Source organism: Monodelphis domestica, chromosome 2, assembly GCF_027887165.1.
Source record: "Monodelphis domestica isolate mMonDom1 chromosome 2, mMonDom1.pri, whole genome shotgun sequence".
NCBI lineage: Eukaryota > Metazoa > Chordata > Mammalia > Didelphimorphia > Didelphidae > Monodelphis > Monodelphis domestica.
The window spans coordinates 323,808,998-323,826,130 of record NC_077228.1 but is presented as its reverse complement, the minus strand read 5'-3'; the positions used below and the strand labels follow the sequence as shown (position 1 = coordinate 323,826,130).

The 17,133-nt window shown below is 38.6% G+C and overlaps 1 protein-coding gene across 2 annotated transcripts in view; it reads right to left on the bottom strand.

Annotated features, from left to right (window-relative positions):
• The window catches only part of KCNQ5 (potassium voltage-gated channel subfamily Q member 5), a 702,995-nt gene extending 686,629 nt beyond the window's left edge, over positions 1-16,366 (bottom strand). For both annotated transcript variants that reach the window (XM_056818502.1, XM_056818503.1), the window contains exon 1: positions 15,373-16,366. In XM_056818502.1, the coding sequence (XP_056674480.1) occupies positions 15,373-15,767 (395 nt within the window). In that variant the 5' untranslated portion in view covers positions 15,768-16,366. The remainder of the gene's footprint in view (positions 1-15,372) is intronic.
• Between the last annotated feature and the right edge of the window lie 767 nt (positions 16,367-17,133).

The following is a 17,133-nucleotide window of genomic DNA, read 5'->3' as shown; positions in this document are numbered from 1 at the left end:
GGGGGGGGGTCATTCCATTCCAGGGGAATTCAGCTATTCTTATATTTTCTCTCTTTGATCTATTTTCCAGATCAGTTGTTTTGTGATTTTTTATGTTCTCTTCTATTATTCCTTTAATTTTTCTTCATTATTTCTTGTCTTAAGAGATCATTAGCTTCTTCTTGTCCAATTCTAGTTCTCAATAGAGAATTTTCTTGTATGAGATGCTGGATGTTTTTTTCTTTTATAGTTTTATTGATTATATTGAATTGATCTTATTTTTTTCCTATTTTTTCCTTAACCTCTCTCATTTTTTGAGGTCCTTTTTAAGTTCTCCCCAAAACTCTTTTTGAGTCTGTGGTTATTTAATTGTGTTTGGTGTTTTTAAAGTAAGTGTTTTTACTTATTGTCATCTGAGTCTGAGCTGAGGTCTTCTATGCTTGCATAGCTGCTATCACTGGTTGGGCTCTTTTCCTTTTCTGCTTTTTAAAAAGAATTTTAGTAGCCAGCTTCAATAGATCATAAGGAAAGGGTTAAAGAACGAGGATTTGAACTTGGCTTTCCACTATATTATGCTTCTATTTAGCAAACTCTTCTATTCCTTTCTCTCTCTCTCTCTCTCTCTCTCTCTCTCTCTCTCTCTCTCTCTCTCTATCCTCTCTCTCTCTCTCTCTCTCTCTCTCTCGCTCTCTCTCTCTCTCTCTCACTCTCTCTCTCTCTCTCTCTCCCTCCCTCCCCTCTTTGTGTCTGTCTGTATCTTTGTCTCTCTGTGCCTTTCTGTGTGTCTCTCTATCTGTTTCCATCCCTCCCCTCTTGCTCTGTTCCTAGCTTCAACAACAATCTTTATTCAATAATCTTCAAATTTCCAGCTCCTTCCTACCTCCCAGACTCCAATCATGTTCCTTCAAGTAGTCAATACCCATAATGTTTTATCACCCTACACAGTGATGTGTAAATTTAGTGATCTCTCCCTTAAAATCATCCCTCTCCTTTTCAGATATCTCTTTTTTGTCATTGATATAAATAGTCTACCAGTTACTCTGAGGCTTTGGATTCCTCACAAACTCCTTCCTCTCCAATTCTTAGCACCTCTATTGACCATTAATAACATAAATATACTTTGACTTTTCTTCTCCTTTTCCATGACAAATTCCTTACTTTCTGCTTCCAGAATTGCTGTCCTTGTTCAAGTTTTCATCATCTTGTCTCTGGATTATTTGCATTAATCTCCTACTACCATAAATATAAATGACCCCAAAGAATCTCATAATTTCAGAGTTGGTAGGGACATTGGTGATCATGGAGTCTAACCTTTGCCTTATATAGAAAACACCTGTCATATGGTCTCCTACTCTTTATTTGAAGACCTCAGGGGTGGGAAATATATTACTTTGCTAATTCCACCACTAGCTAGCTCTAACTCTTTGGTCATTTTTCCTCTTATCAAGTTTCAATTTGTTTCTTTGTAACTTTGACCTGATATCCCTAAATCAGTCTTATGGAGCCTAACAAAGCAAATCCATCCTTTCTTCATGTGACAGTTTTTCAGATATCTGAAGATAGCTATCATATCTCCATAAGTTTTCTCTCCTCTAGGTTTCAGTATCCATAGTTCTTTTCACTGGTCTTCGGATAGTATGAATTCAAGTATTTTTTTCCTTCGTGGTTGTCTTGTTTTAATCAGCCTTCAAGTTTTGCATATTGCATCTGAGTTAATCTTTCTAAAACACTCCTAGGACGTATGGCTCATCAGAATTTAATATCTACTTATTCAAAGAAAAATAGTTGATACTACAATTACATGGATGTTGTGTGTCTCGCAAAGAGACAAATGAGATGGCATTGATTTGACTTTTTTAGTACATGTGCTGCAAAAATGAGCACAACATTGTGATTTTACATGTGGGCTCTAAACAATGAGCAATAGGGACACAAACACATGCCGTGCGTGCACACACACACACACACACACACACACACACACACACACACACACACACACCCGTAAGCATTTGGTATTAATGTAGCATAATGGATAAGGAACTGCATTTGGAGTTAGTAAGAGCAGAACTCTAATTCTTCTTCAGATACTTACTGTCTATGTGACCATGGACAAATTATTTAACTTTTCTGCCTCAGTTTGTTCATCTGTAAAATAAGGAAGTTGGACTTGATGGTTTCTAAATTTATAATTCTGCAAACATTACTGGGACAGAAAGTGCTGAAATTTTTTCTCTTTTTGACAACTTTGATTTTTATTTTTGACCAGGATGGTCAGCCTTGAACCAAAAGAATTAGTCTTCTTCAGTATGTTATGACAGGTTCAAATCTACTCCTCTAGGGACCTTTAAGTCTTGAAATCTCAAGGATATGGTCTTATGACCTCAACTAATTCTGTGATGTCAGTAGTCAAAAATCTTAGCAGGAACATCATTGCTACTTCTTCACTTCCCATACAATGAAAGAGGGCTATCTCCTGTAAATGTATAAAAAAGTTAATATTAAAATATAGCTAAGAGAACATACTCAGAAAGTATTGAGCCATATTTCTGTGTTTTAAGACATTCAATTTCTAATGATCCTACCTGTTAATAAGAATTCATGTTTGTCTTATTTCTTGAGCATGCATAGTTGTGTTCCAAATGGAAAACCTCTATTTTTTTATAACTGTAAAATATACACTGGAGAAAACCCAAATTCTCTCTCTTGGCAGCTGAAATTCTATTTATGCCGGCAGAGAAATTTACCAAGAATTTTTAAGCTTGATCCCAGTATTTTCCTAAACAAATGCTGACCATTGCTCCCACTAGCCCAGTCATTAAAGAAAAAAACAACAATAAAAATAAAACAGAAATAGAGCTCCTGCATTGATGCTGTAAGGAAAATGGAATTCCTTTCCCCTCTGTGATTGTCCTGCCTAAGGTCAATGTTGAACTAAAGAGTAGAAGGCATTAAATTAAATTAGATAGCAACTGCCACTTATATCAGGTAGCCTCAGGGCATGCTTATGGTTTTAAGTGTTAGTACATTATTAGTTCCCTCTAGGAGGTTCCTTTAGAGGTAAGAACACATAAGATTACATATGCCAGGCAATAAAATGGAGAAGTACTGCTCCTGAAAGCTAGATGTGGAAAGGATAAAGTAAGAGTTACAGAAGAAGAATGGTAAAACTGAAACACTGCAATGATTGGAATTAAAAGGAAATATAAAGGAATAAATAAATGAAGGAAAAATGTTAAAAATGCAGATAAACTGAAAGCAAAGGGAAGAAATGAAAGGTAAATGAGCTAATTCAGAACAACCCAAAAGATCTATCAATATGATTCATTTTGGAAGGTTGGGAGAAGTAGCAGTATAGACTTCCTGTATTCTGCTCCTATTGTACTGAAATAAAACAATCAATACTATTTTGAATGAGGTATTGGTGTAGGGCAATGAAAATGTAAAAAATAATTTTAGAGTTGGAGAAGAAACGATGTCAGAGGGTGGTTATAGCAATTTAAGTCTACAATTCAAACAAGGGAGTCTTTTATTGGTCATATTTGCAAAAAAAAAATCTCAAGATGCTAAAATATAAAATAGCTTCTCATTAATAATGTGCAGAACTGAAATGTAGCAAGAAGACAAGATAAAGAAATATATGGAATTAAATAAAGTTTATGTTGTATTAAAATTTGGTATAAGACTTGCATTGAGAGCTTGAAATCTTACTGGCAAAATAAGGCTTAGGTATATGAAACAATCATAGAATGATGCAAGGCATAATATAATAAAGTGGAAATAATTTATGGTACAGACAATAAATATTATAAGTCAAGAAGGGGGAAAAATAGCAAAATCTGGAAGTTGGAACATGAGAAGGACCTTAGATGAAGGGAATGGTATTGATAAGAAAAAAGGAATGAATGCAAGATGTTCTGGCTTTTGGAACCTCATGTATGGTGGTGAAGAACCTATCATTGACTCAAGGAACAATTAAAAGACAAATACAAGTGGAACATAAAGAATTTATAGGCAAAGACAGTAAAAAAGTCCATTTCTTTTCCCCAAGTCACTATCCCAAATCTTTTTTTTTACCTCATCCTCATAGTTATTTATGATATATAGGGTCCTCCTTTCCTGGGAAGTCAATACAATGAGTGTTTCCTCAACTCATGTCTTCTATGGCGGCTCAAAGCACATCAGTTTCATTACTTCTCTCTGCTTCCCTACCTGCCTTAAAGAAAGAGGTATTCAACTTCTTAGAGCTGCTAGGTGGCTCAGTGGATAGTGTTTTATGCCTGGAATCAGAAAGATGAGTCTTTCTGATTTGAATTCTATCTGTAGACACTTACCGGCTGTGTGATCCTGGGCAAGTCACTTAACTCTGCCTCAGTTTTCTACTCTGTGAAATGAGGTGAAGAAGGAAATGACAAGTCACCATAGTATTTTTGCCGAGCAAACTCCTAATGGGGTTAAGAAGAGTTGGACACAACTGAACAACAACAAATGAAATTCTGGCTCTCATATTCCATCTATTTAGTATTCTACTTATTACCTGTATAACAGTGGGTGAGTCATTTAGCCTCAATAAAATGAAAGGATTGAATTAGAACACATTAATTAGAAGAGTATCCTTACATTTCATATTGTAGAAAACCACAAATTAACATTATATTTTATTTAATTTTAATTTACTTTGTTAAACATCTCTCAAAACCATCTTAATTTTGATCAGCCTGCACTCAGAAGATTTATAGGCATGAGTTTGATGACTCTGGGGTCCTATTCAGATCTATAAGTCTAGGATCTTGTGACTATATCTTTCAGTTCTTTTTCAAAGACTTTTTTGGTATGAAAAAATTATCTATGCCAGATGCCTACACTTTTTCACCATGAACTTTCTCTGCAACTTATTGAAATCTTCCTTCTGTCCCTGCCATTATACTGAAACTGTTCTCTCAAAGGTCAATCCAATGAACTTTTCTCAGTATTTTTCCTTAACTTCTGAATCATTTGATACTGCTGGATCCCTTTCCTAATGAGTATATTCTACTCTGACCTTGTGGTTTCTGTCATATTACCGTATTATCAATTATATCACTATACTTCCATTGCGCTTTCATTTTTTAATTTATTAAAATACCATGTGCTTCACTTGTTTCAATTATACAAATCAAGAAATCCCTCCTTAAACAGAAAGAAGGAAACTATAAGTAAATTAGGTGAACACAGAATAGTATACATGTCAGACCCTTGGGAAGGGAAAGATTTTAAAACCAAGCAAGACTTAGAAAGAGTCACAAAATGTAAAATAAATAATTATGACTACATCAAATTAAAAAGGTTTTGTACAAACAAAACCAATGTAACTAAAACCAGAAGGGAAGCAACAAATTGGTAAACAATCTTCATAACAAAAACCTCTGACAAAAGTCTAATTACTCAAATTTATAAAGAGCTAAATCAATTGTATAAAAAATCAAGCCATTCTCCAATTGAAAAATGGGCAAGGGGCATGAATAGGCAGTTTTCAGATAAAGAAATCAAAACTATTGATAAGCACATGAAAAAATGTTCTTAATCTCTTATAATCAGAGAGATGCAAATCAAAACAAGTCTGAGGTATCACCTCACACCTAGCAGATTGGCTAACATGACAGCAAAGGAAAGTAATGAATGCTGGAGGGGATGTGGCAAAGTAGGGACACTAATTCATTGCTGGTGGAGTTGTGAATTAATCCAACCATTCTGGAGGGCAATTTGGAACTATGCCCAAAGGGCGATAAAAGACTGTCTGCCCTTGGAACCAGTCATAGCACTGCTAGGTTTATACCCCAAAGAGGTAATAAGGAAAAATACATGTACAAGAATATTCATAGCTGCGCTCTTTGTGGTGGCAAAAAATTAGAAAAGGAGGGGGTGCCCTTCAATTGGGGAATGGCTGAACAAATTGTGGTATATGTTGGTGATGGAATACTATTGTGCTAAAAGGAATAATAAAGTGGAGGAATTCCATGGAGACTGGAACAACCTCCAGGAAGTGATGCAGAGCGAAAGGAGCAGAGCCAGGAAAACAATGTACACAGAGACTGATACACTGTGGTACAATCGAACATAATGGACTTCTCCACTAGTGTCAATGCAATATCCCTGAACAATCTGCAGGGATCTATGAGGAACAAAACCACTATCCACAAGCAGAGGACAAACTGTGGGAGTAAAAACACTGAGGAAAGGCAACTGCTTGACTACAAGGGTGGAGGGGATATGATTGAGGAGAGACTCTAAATGAACACCTTAATGCAAATATCAACAACATGGAAATGGGTTTGGATCAAGGACACATGTGATACCCAGTGGAATTGTGTGTGTCAGCTATGGGGGGGGGTGGCGGGAGGGAGGGGATGGAAAAGAAAATGATCTTTTTTTCCAATGAATAATGTTTGAAAATGACCAAATAAAATAGTGTTTAAGTATGAAAAAAAAAGAAATCCCTCCTAATTCCAAGATACCATTTGAATCTTCCATTCAATTCAACACACATTGACAGAACATACCTATTATGTAGGAAAGGAGAGGTAGGATTGAATAATGGATAGAATGACAAGTCATGAAGCCCTGTGTTCAAGTTAAATCTTGCCTCTAAAAAATGTTGTGTGAAAAGGCCAAAAAGCCTCTAAGTCATACCTGTACTAAACTTTAAGTAGATAAGTTATAAAAAAGTGGCTGATTCTTATTGATAAAGTGAGTTTCAACTCTAGGATTTGCTTAAATCAATGAAATCATAGATCTATTTCCCTATACCAATTAGATCCCGTTCCCACATTAAAAAAATGAAATAGTCCTTTATCTCAAGTCACTAACATTGGGCTTGATATTATGCAACCTTAGGTATATCATGTTAAATTCAGAATTAAATAGGCCAAGTATTATTTTTAAGGCTTCAATCCACTGAAACAATAAGAAGAAAAGGATGTTTGGGTACATCTTAAAATAAGTAGTGAGACAAATTCAGATTAGTTTAGTGATGTTTTTATAAACGGGCAAGGCATAGAATATGATTAATTATACTTTATATTATTCTAAGAAATGTCCTTTCTAGGAGAAGACAAAAGTTGGAAGAGCCCTCCTTACTTTCCTGGATTTTCCCTCTAGTCTGATTCATAATATTATACACATTCAAATTATTCATCTTTATGTTCAATTAAACATTGATGAACAGTACACATTTTATTTTCTTTCATAGCACCCAACATATTTCCATTAAAAACAAACAAAAGGATCATGTTCAGTGGATAGAGAGCCATGCCTGGAGATGGGAAATTTGGGATTCAAATTTGACCATAGACACCTCTTAGCTGTGTGACCCTGGGCAAATCACTTAATCTCAGTGGTAGTACTTACCACTTTTCTGCTGCAAAACTGATACTTGGATCCGTAGTATGGATTCTAAGACAGAAGGCAAGGTTTTTAAAAAACTCATTATTTTTAAACTGGTGATCAGGGAACATGATTGTTATAGTCAAGGCTTACCTTTGAACCATGAAATGGAATTTATTTATAGAATACAGTGAAGCTTGCTGCACATCTCCTGACTGAGAGGTCAGCAGGATTCAGGATGCAGAATGAGGCATAAATCTTTTGGACTTGGTCAGTATAGTCATTTATTTTGCTTAACTCTGCTTATTTGTTACAAGGGTTTTGTTTTTTTGTTTTTTGTTTTTTCTTTTTTTTCCCCCAGTGGGCATCAGGGAGCCTGATGGGAGAGAAAATAGACTTTTGATCATTGAAAAAACTTTAATGAGAAGTTAATGAGAATCCATGAATCTCAGAGTTAAAAGGAACCTCAAAAGCTACCTAGACATGACCTAAAAATTTCCCTTTACTACATCCTAGGCCAAAAGTCATTTAACCTTTACTTTAAGGTTGAGGGGTCACCACTTTCCACAAGGTAGTTTATTCCACTTCCTAAATGTTAAATTGATTGCATGGGGGGCAGGTTCATTAGTGAGTCTTATTCTTCCCTACTAGGCAAGTATATCAATACACTTCTAAAAGATTAGAAGGAAAAAAAAGATCCTCTTACACCAAAACAAGGGCAACAGCAAGATAAGGTTGGTCTAGGCTGAAGTCTCACTCATTAGAAGAGTAGATAGTCATAAATATTGGTAGGCCCTGATCAAAGATCAGCTTGAGTAGAGAAGATTAGTTAAATTTTGGAAATTCAATGAAGCAAATTCCAGAATCCAGGTGGCTGAGAGAGTCAAGTTATCAAAACCACTAAACATTTGTGGGGTTGGTAAATTATGATGCTGAGAAAATCTCTCTCTCTTTTCTCTGTTATCTGTCTGTCTGTCTGTTTCTCCCCACTGTTTTATCTATCTTGTGTGTTCTATATTACCTGTTAGGCATGAATGGTCACGGTGTACAAGTGATGATGAAAACAGTCTATAAGTAAATATTACCTATCACTGATTAACAGCAAAATTACATTTCAATGATTAAAACAAAAACTTGGATTTAAAACTATATTCTAGAAAAGTTTGTCACATGCCACATCATGGGCTTAAACTTAAATATTCTTTGAAATATAAAATGACCGGGTCCCATCCATCTTGAAACAAACCTTTAGGATACTTAAAAAATTTTCAGCGGACACATACTATTTGTCTTATATTATTGCTAAAACAGTTTTTAAAAATTTAGAGAAGTCTATTTGCATGCAAAAATATCTTTTGTCAAAGTACAAGGTGAGCATAGCGTTCAAATTGATTTAAAAAAAAAAAAACTCTTACCTTCCATCTTAGAATCAATACTGTATATTTGGTTCTAAGGCAGAGAAGTGGTAAAATCTAGGCAATGGGGGATAAATGACTCACCCAGAGTCAAACAGCTAGGAAGTGTCCAGATTTGAACCCCCCAAACTCCTGTTTCTACATTTGACTCTTAATGCACTGAGCCACCTAGCAGCTCTCCCTACCCCCAAATTGATTTTTATATGAAAGGCAGCATAGCATAAGGATCCAGGTTGGAGTCAAGAAATCCTACTTCTTACACATACTGGCCCTATTACTCTAGGTAAGTCAATTAACCTCTGAGTATTCGGGGCAATTCTAAGAATATGTAGTAAAAGTTTTCTTATCCAGGGGTTATCTATATGCTAATGATATCACAAATCTATTCTCTCACCCAATTATTTTTACCTAAATTTAAAAAATGAAGACTACTTTTTATAAAATGCTGCTATGTATAGCATATTGAAACTCTTCCTCTAAATCAATTAAAATATCAATAATTATCAAATAATTTTACCTATTCTGAAAAAATGCACTCATTATAACAACCTGTGCTCCAGTTAGTAACCCAATAAAACTGCATGTATGTTCTTTGTAAACAACTGAAGACCTAGGAAATTAAAATAGAAACACCCACAAATCATAAAACGGGTCTACTAGTGGTTGCTATATTACAAGGGGGTTTCAAGTTGCTTCATGCCTCAGTGCTAAGATAAAAGATACTGTTGGCATTTTCACTTGCCAAAATAGCCATTTGCAATTAAAAATTAAAATTGGCACTTCTTCTTTGCAAGCAATTATCTAAAGGCAGCTGGCTTTCTTCCTTGTTTACAAGTGCTTTTGTGTCATGACTTCATTCTATTTGGAAATTTGCTTTCCTTGAGTTTTATATTATAGACAATTTCCCCAACATTATTAGCTCTTCATTTTTTAACACTTTTTAATATGTTCTCAGTCCAAAAGTATTCACTTGAAATATATACCTATGTGGAAACTGAGCAAGCAGTTGGTGTTAAAATATTGCATATTACTATATGAATAGAGTAAAAAGAATAGCATTATAAATTATAATGGTGCTAAGTGATTTTTGGTATTGGTACAACATGAATAAAATGCAAATCTTATAAATCTAGCACTTAACACAGTGCCTGGTATATAGTAGGTGCTTAATTAATGCTAGTTGACTCACTGAAAATACAGATTAATAAATATTAATGTATGAATAATTTATAATTTATAAATAAAAATGTTAATAAATAAATCACAAAATCACATAATTAGTAATAAGTTGTCAGTTAATAAGTAAGACATACAGAATAGACACTAACAAACTACAACTTTATCAGGCACACAGTTCTGGTGCTTTACTTTTAGGATGTATGGGAAAAAGTGGGAGATGAGGGATAGCTCAGGTTCCTTTTTATGTCACATATAGTACCTCATGTTTATGTACTTTTTTATACTTTTCAAAGCATTTTCATATACATATATATGCTCATATATGTGTATCTATTGCTCATTATAACCTAGTTAGAGGTCAGGTATGAAGCTAGACAAAAGAATTCAGGATTTGAAATCAGATGACCTGAGGTTGAATTCTGGAGTAGCCACTTACTATTTCTGTGACTGGGTACAAACGTGTCTCATGTTTTTCTTTTGTACATTGGGAATAATAATGCAGGGAACAGAATAAGTATTTATATAATCTCTACTATAGCCAGGCACTGTGCTAAGTGATTTATAAATATTACCTCATTGGTTCTCAAAACAACCCTGTAAGCCAATACTATTATTATTCTCATTTTACAGTTGAGGAAACTGAGGCAAGTAGAGAGGTAAATTACTTGCCCATGATTATAGAACTATTAAGTGTCTTGGGTTTTGATTTGAACTCAGGTCTTCCTGATTCTGGACTTAGTGTTCTATTCACTATGCCACCTAATTGACTAATAAAACAGTTACTAAATTGTAAAGTTTTCCATCAATGAAATATGTTTTAATATTATTGTATGAGTTATTAGTCTCACTTTACAGAAGAAAGATACTTATGTAAAAAGAAAGAATAATATTTGCCCAAGGTGATAAATCAAATTGGTGATAAAATTGGACCTAAGTCTCCTGTCTCCTAACTCTACACTTTTCCCCTTATAAATTCTCTCCAACTTCACTCTAAGAACCTCAAATCTCTAGATTTTTCTTTAGAAATATTTACGACTTAATAAGATATTTTCTTATCCTGTATCTTAACTTATAATCAGGTTGGTTTTCTCCAAAGTATAGATCACAGAATCAGAATCTAATTCTCTAAGTTAAGATATATTAATTTAGAGGTTTGATACAGTAACAAACGGTGATTTACATGTACCTACAACATAACTTTCCCCTTGTAAGTCTTTAAAAACATGCACACACACACAAATTTATATATAAATGCCCTTCATCTATTCTTTTACTTACAAACATTCCTTCTTACATCCAGACTTTTTTTAAATGGCAAAAGAAACAAAAGGGAAGGGAGTGGTCATGGTAAAGCATTCATAAATATGCATAACTTCACATTTGTATCACTCACCTAAAAGTTATTATTAAAAGAAAAGAGAGATCTAAAGGTAGACAAACTTGCTTTTTTAAAGTACCAAATACACAGGGACAGCTAGGGGGCTCAGAGGATATAGACAAGCCTAGAGATGGGATGTTCTGGATTCAAAGCTAGCCTTAGACACTTCCTAGCTGTGTGACCCGGGTGAGTCACTTAACTCCAATCGCCTAGCCCTTGCCACTCTTCTGATTTGGAACATATACTTAGTATGGATTCTAAGATATAAGGTAAGGGTTATTTAAAAATAATAATAAAATACCAAGTATAAATGGTTATTTAATAAAACTAAAAAACAAACAAACAGTGGTTGTGTGACAGTGAAAAGAGGTCTGGTCTCAGTGAGAGGAAGATCTAGGTTCCTTTGCATTTACACATACTGGCTGTGGGCTCATGAACAAGTTATGACCTCTCAGATCTCTGGGATTAGGCAATTAAGACCAGAATTATACCAGAAGGTGCCAGCCTGCATTGGTAGAAGGAGTTTCCTCATCCAGCAGTTATCTATGCCAGTGAAATCATAGGTCCATTTCCTGTCCCTATTACTTAACAAATTAAAAGATAATAGAAATAATAATTCTTAAAAGTGCCTAATAAACATTACAATTCATGTGAGTTCTACTTCTCCCCTGAGTTCCATTACTACTATCTATTGTTGTCCAGTGCTGTTCAACTATTCCTGACCCCATTTGAGGTTTTGGCAAAAAAAAATATTGGAGTGGTTTGCCATTTCCTTCTCTTGCTCATTTTACAGATGAGGAAACTGAGGGAAACAGGGTTAAGGTAATTGCCCAGAGTTATGCAGCTAGTAAGTAACTGAGGCTGGATTTGAACTTAGTTCTTCCTGACTCCAAGTCCAGAGCTTCTATCCATTATGCCACGCAACTGCCAGGTTAGTACAATATATACCCCACAGTCATCCTCCATCCTCCTTATTTTCTGAAGAGTATGGGATAATGGAAAAGAGCTAGGGAATACTTTGATTTCTCTGGTCGTCCTATCAGTAGGCTGTAATATTTGTTAACAAAAACTCGTAGATGCTATTTTTACACCATCACAATCATTTAATAATAACGTCTACCTACTTAATAGCAATCTTTCTCTACATGAAACATAACTTTAGACGTGCCTTCCTAGTTTCTTGGCAGTGAAAATGTTGGTCTGCTAAGTAAATCTATCCCTAAAGTACCTCATTAATCACAGTATACTTGTTCTTGGCAAAATACATGCTACAAAAACTGTTATTAAAGTAGGATTTGGGGATTCCCAGGCTGGCATGTCATGTTATTATTTAGTCATACTTTTCTAGAAATAATTTTCTTACAAAGTCTCCTATTATTAATAAAATTATTAGAGGTACTGATCCAACAAGCTATACTTTCATTAGCTTTTTCAGAAACCTGCTATCTTCCAGGCTATTGGAACTGGTAACTGGAAAAGGTGAAGGTAACATCTTTACATAGGATCTTCTGATGTTCCACACAATTTTCGTGGAACATGGTAAAAGAAAGATCAATTCTTCTCCCATCCACTTTTCCCCCCTTTTTGTTACTGTGGATCTAGCACCCCTTTCTAATTCCTTGGGAACTGCAGCAGTGGACTCTCAAAATGCATATGGAACACTTCACACTAGTTATACAGATGCACACAAAGTTCTTTTTCCACTTTCTGCTACCACTGAAAGACATCCCTAGGTTCATTCATGATGGGTAAATCTATTATTGTCCTAAGATAATTAGCAGATCTACTTTGAAATTAATGGGGAATGATGCTTTGAAAAGTTATTGCAAACAAGATAATATGATGTTGTAGGGTAACTCTTAGAAATACAATGGCAATATTGTAACCTTAGTAACTGCAAACATTTCCCCTATATTCAATGAGTAATTTATCTTGAACCTGTAAAATACTGTAAATTTTTTAAAATTAAGAAGCAACTCAGAATTTTTTTTTTTAAACCCTTACCTTCCATCTTGGAGTCAATACTGTGTATTGGCTCCAAGGCAGAAGAGTGGTAAGGGCTAGGCAATGGGGGTCCAGTGACTTGCCCAGGGTCACACAGCTGGGAAGTGTCTGAGGTCAAATTTGAACCTAGGACCTCCCATATCTAGGGCTACCTCTCAATCCACTGAGCTACCCAGCTGCCCCCCAACTCAGATTTTTTTGAGTGTAATTTCTGTTAAATATTTCACTAATACACACCAGTGAATTTACCAAGATCTCTAATATGACTTTATGAATTTAAATTGAACACCCAAAACACAATTAATATGCCCATTATTTAAAGGAAAACATTCTTAGAAACATATGTGAATACGTTGCAATTTAAAGAACATACATAACAATCACTTACGATTTTTGTTTTAATTATTATGCAACAATCTTCTTATTGGAAAGTATAAAGGATAACATGTGAAGTTGATGGCGGTAAGCTAAACAAGACCTGGGTGTAGTCCAATCTTGCACTATAAAAGCTGTCACACTCCAGAGTCCCACAGAGTGCAGCACTCCACCTGGTCAAACTCAGGAATCACATACTAATTCAACTTCTGTGACCTTCTTATTGGAAAAAATGTTTCAGGCTAGTATGCCAATGCCCCAATAATAGTGAGAGCTACCTTTGGGTAAAAATATTTGGGAAGCACTTCCCATAGACAGTACCCACAAAAATCCAGGCAAGGAACTTTTCAAAGCGAGATTCTAGGGGACATAAGGAAAGCATTGACAACTTTCTTTACAAGCATCTCTTTGTAAAACTCATTTATAATTTCATTTGGAGGGTAGGGAAAAGACAGGAAAGGTGAGCTTTCTAAAACAGTATTAATATGGGCAGATACACAAAATTGCAGTAGGAAAAGGACGGAGGGCATGAATGGACCTTGTGGGGAAAACAGTAGTAAACCAGTGAAAGGTTTTAAATGCCTAAGGGAAAAGTCAACATTTGCTTCTAATCATTTTCTCATTAAGCATTCACTGCTAGCTGGTGAGGGTTTTGCTTAAATACACAAGCCAGAATGGTGCTGCTGGAAACTCAACTGCTGCCTGATCCCTTGCCCAAGAGTCTGAAGCAGCTCATGCCACTTCAGGAAGCATCTTATTAATATCAGATTTGGAGTAGCCTGAGCCCCCAAATGCGTCTCTGCTATTATAAGGCCTGTACACATTCCAAGTTGTAACATCACCGCTATCACCAGCCCCAATAGATGGAACACCAATTTTTGTTGTTGTTTTATTATTCTTTTTTTCCCCTCCGATTAGGCAGCTTCTCCCCAGACCTTGGCTAACTTCTCTCTACCAGTACAAGGCTGATCGTCCCAACGCATTTGTTGTCCGGTGGAGGTGGTGAAATCGGCTTCCGGGCTAGCCTAAATTCGAACGACTTTTCTCCCTTAAATACCTCATTGAATGCTAACGATTACTACTGGGGTTCCAAATCTTATGTTTCCCACTTCTCTGACACTTCCTCTCCTTCCTTCTCTAGACTATTCACTGCCCAGCAATCCTAGCCTTACATCTCCAACTTAAAGCTTCGGATCACTGGGCTTGGTTCCCTACCCTACTCAAGGGTTTCCTTTTGAGCACCACCAAACCCCGCTCTGCCTACTCACTACCTGCCTGTCACACATCTTGCCCCGAAGATGCTGAGGGAAGAAGCACACCATACTGCCTGGCATAAAAACGGGGCAAATTCAAGAGTGGAAATAACCTGAGGTCAGAGGGAGGGAGAGGGAAGTGTGTATGTCTGTGTGCGCCTGTATGCGTGAACAAGAGTGTGAGAAAAACAGTTCCATGCCAGGGCGCCCTGTTCAGGGCTCTTGGATGGAGGCGCTGACTGCGGGCGGGGGAGAGCGCGCGTCCTGGGGCCATGCACATGGCCACATGCACGCCAGGAGCAGTAGTCTGTGTGGAAGAGGCACGACGCGGGTGCCACCCACAGCACGGCACTGCACTGCACGACTCCCAGCGCCCGCCGCCTGCTGGCAGCACAGCCCGTGGCGGCAAGCCTCGGGGGGTACTCACACGAACGCGTGGTAGATGAACGCCCACCCTCGGGGTCTCTCCAGCACGTTGTACAGATAATTCTGCAGCCGCCGGTACTTGACGTTCCTCCGGCAGCTCTGGCTACTGTTGTAAGCCAGCGGCTTCCCCAGCAGGCTCATTCGGGCTCCGTGCTTCGCCCGGCGGTTCTCCCTGAAGCCGCCGCCGCCGCCGCCGCCGCCGCCGAGCGCGCCGGCGCTGGTGCCCAACAGCAGCAAGCCGTCCCCACGGGCAGCCGAGTTCAGGAGCACGCGGCCCCGGCCCGCCTCCACATCCTTCATGCCCGTAGCCAGGCGCCCCCCGCCCGCCGCCGCGCTGCTCTTCAGCCAGAGCCCGGCGGAGCCGCCCTCATCTCCTCCCCCGTGGTTGCGGGGCATGGCATCACCACGGGCGCGGGGAGGGGGGCGCCAGCGGCGGGGGAAGCGGTCTCATGCGAGCGGGACAGCGTGGATGGAGCCCCCGGCTGCCCGCCTGTCCGACCGCCGCGGCCCTGGGGGCGGGGAAGCAGCCAGCCAACAAACCTCTTAGGGTCAGGGGGTGGGGAGGGAGAGCAAGCCAAGGAGGAAGAGGAAGAAAGTAGCAATCGCTCCCAGATCTGGGGGGCCACACACGATCAGTCTGGATTTGGTCTTTGTGCCTGTCACTTTGAGGTTTCTTGAGGATTTGGGGCTTTTTTCTTTTCTTTCATAATCCCGTCGCCTCCCTTAACTGCCTCCAGAGAGGGAGAGAAGAAACCCTGGGCTCCCGAAATGTAGGAACTGGAAAGCACAGGCGATCGGTCGAGTACACTGGCCCCGGTCGCGTTCCCACCAGTTATTCTTCCCTGGGTCTTGGGCCAAGGACGCGACTCTGGAGTCTGACCCAGTGCCCAACGGTGTGCTCCTTCCCTCTCTATTGATCTGGGCGGGTGCTCCCAGAAGAGGCAGAGGCAGGACCAAGCAGGAGGTGTACAGGAAAGGTCTTCTGCCTCCTTCAGCGGTTCTGTGCTCCAAGCGAGGGAATGAGGCAACTGTAAAGGTCCATGTGCCCGACTTGCTTCTGCTGGTTACGCAGCGCAGCCAAGTATGTCCATCCTTAGGATATAGGCTTGAGAGTAAAAAGCCCTGCCCTGCCCAGCTTACTCAGGTATGCAGACCTGGAGCGACTGGGAAGAAATAATAAAGACGGGCTGGCGCGAGAAAGGCTGCTATACAAGTGTGGGGTCCCCCTTGAAGACCATACGGGTCCCCACACCCCCGGTGCCCCCAGCTAATTATTTCGCTTTTCAAAAAAAAAGAGAGGAAGCAAAGAAAAACCAGGCGCGGTGCAGAGCGCACATCTACCAGGCATCTCCCCTGCGCTGTTTTTTTTTTTAAAGCTCCGCACTGTTGTTACTTTTGTAGCCAAAGAGAAGACCACCCAGCCCAACAAGAAACTATCAGTACATCTCAGACTGGGCGGGGGAGGAAAACTCCATAGAGGTCCCGTCGGAGATGAAGAACAGCCACCTCTGGCATTGATAACGAGGATAAGAGCTCCCGGTCCCCAGAACCCAGGTCTCTAGACAAGAAATTTCCATTTAAGTCCGAGAAAGTCCTAAAGCCAGCCAAGTCGGCTGAGGCGGCGGCAGCAACGGGAGACTCCTGGGTCTGGGAGAAAGATCTAGGAGATTTAAGCGAACACGCACTTTCTCTTCCCTGTAGATGAGCCGCTAGCTTCTCGGATTCTCCCCCTCCCCCAGTCTGTGTATTGTTGCACTATTTA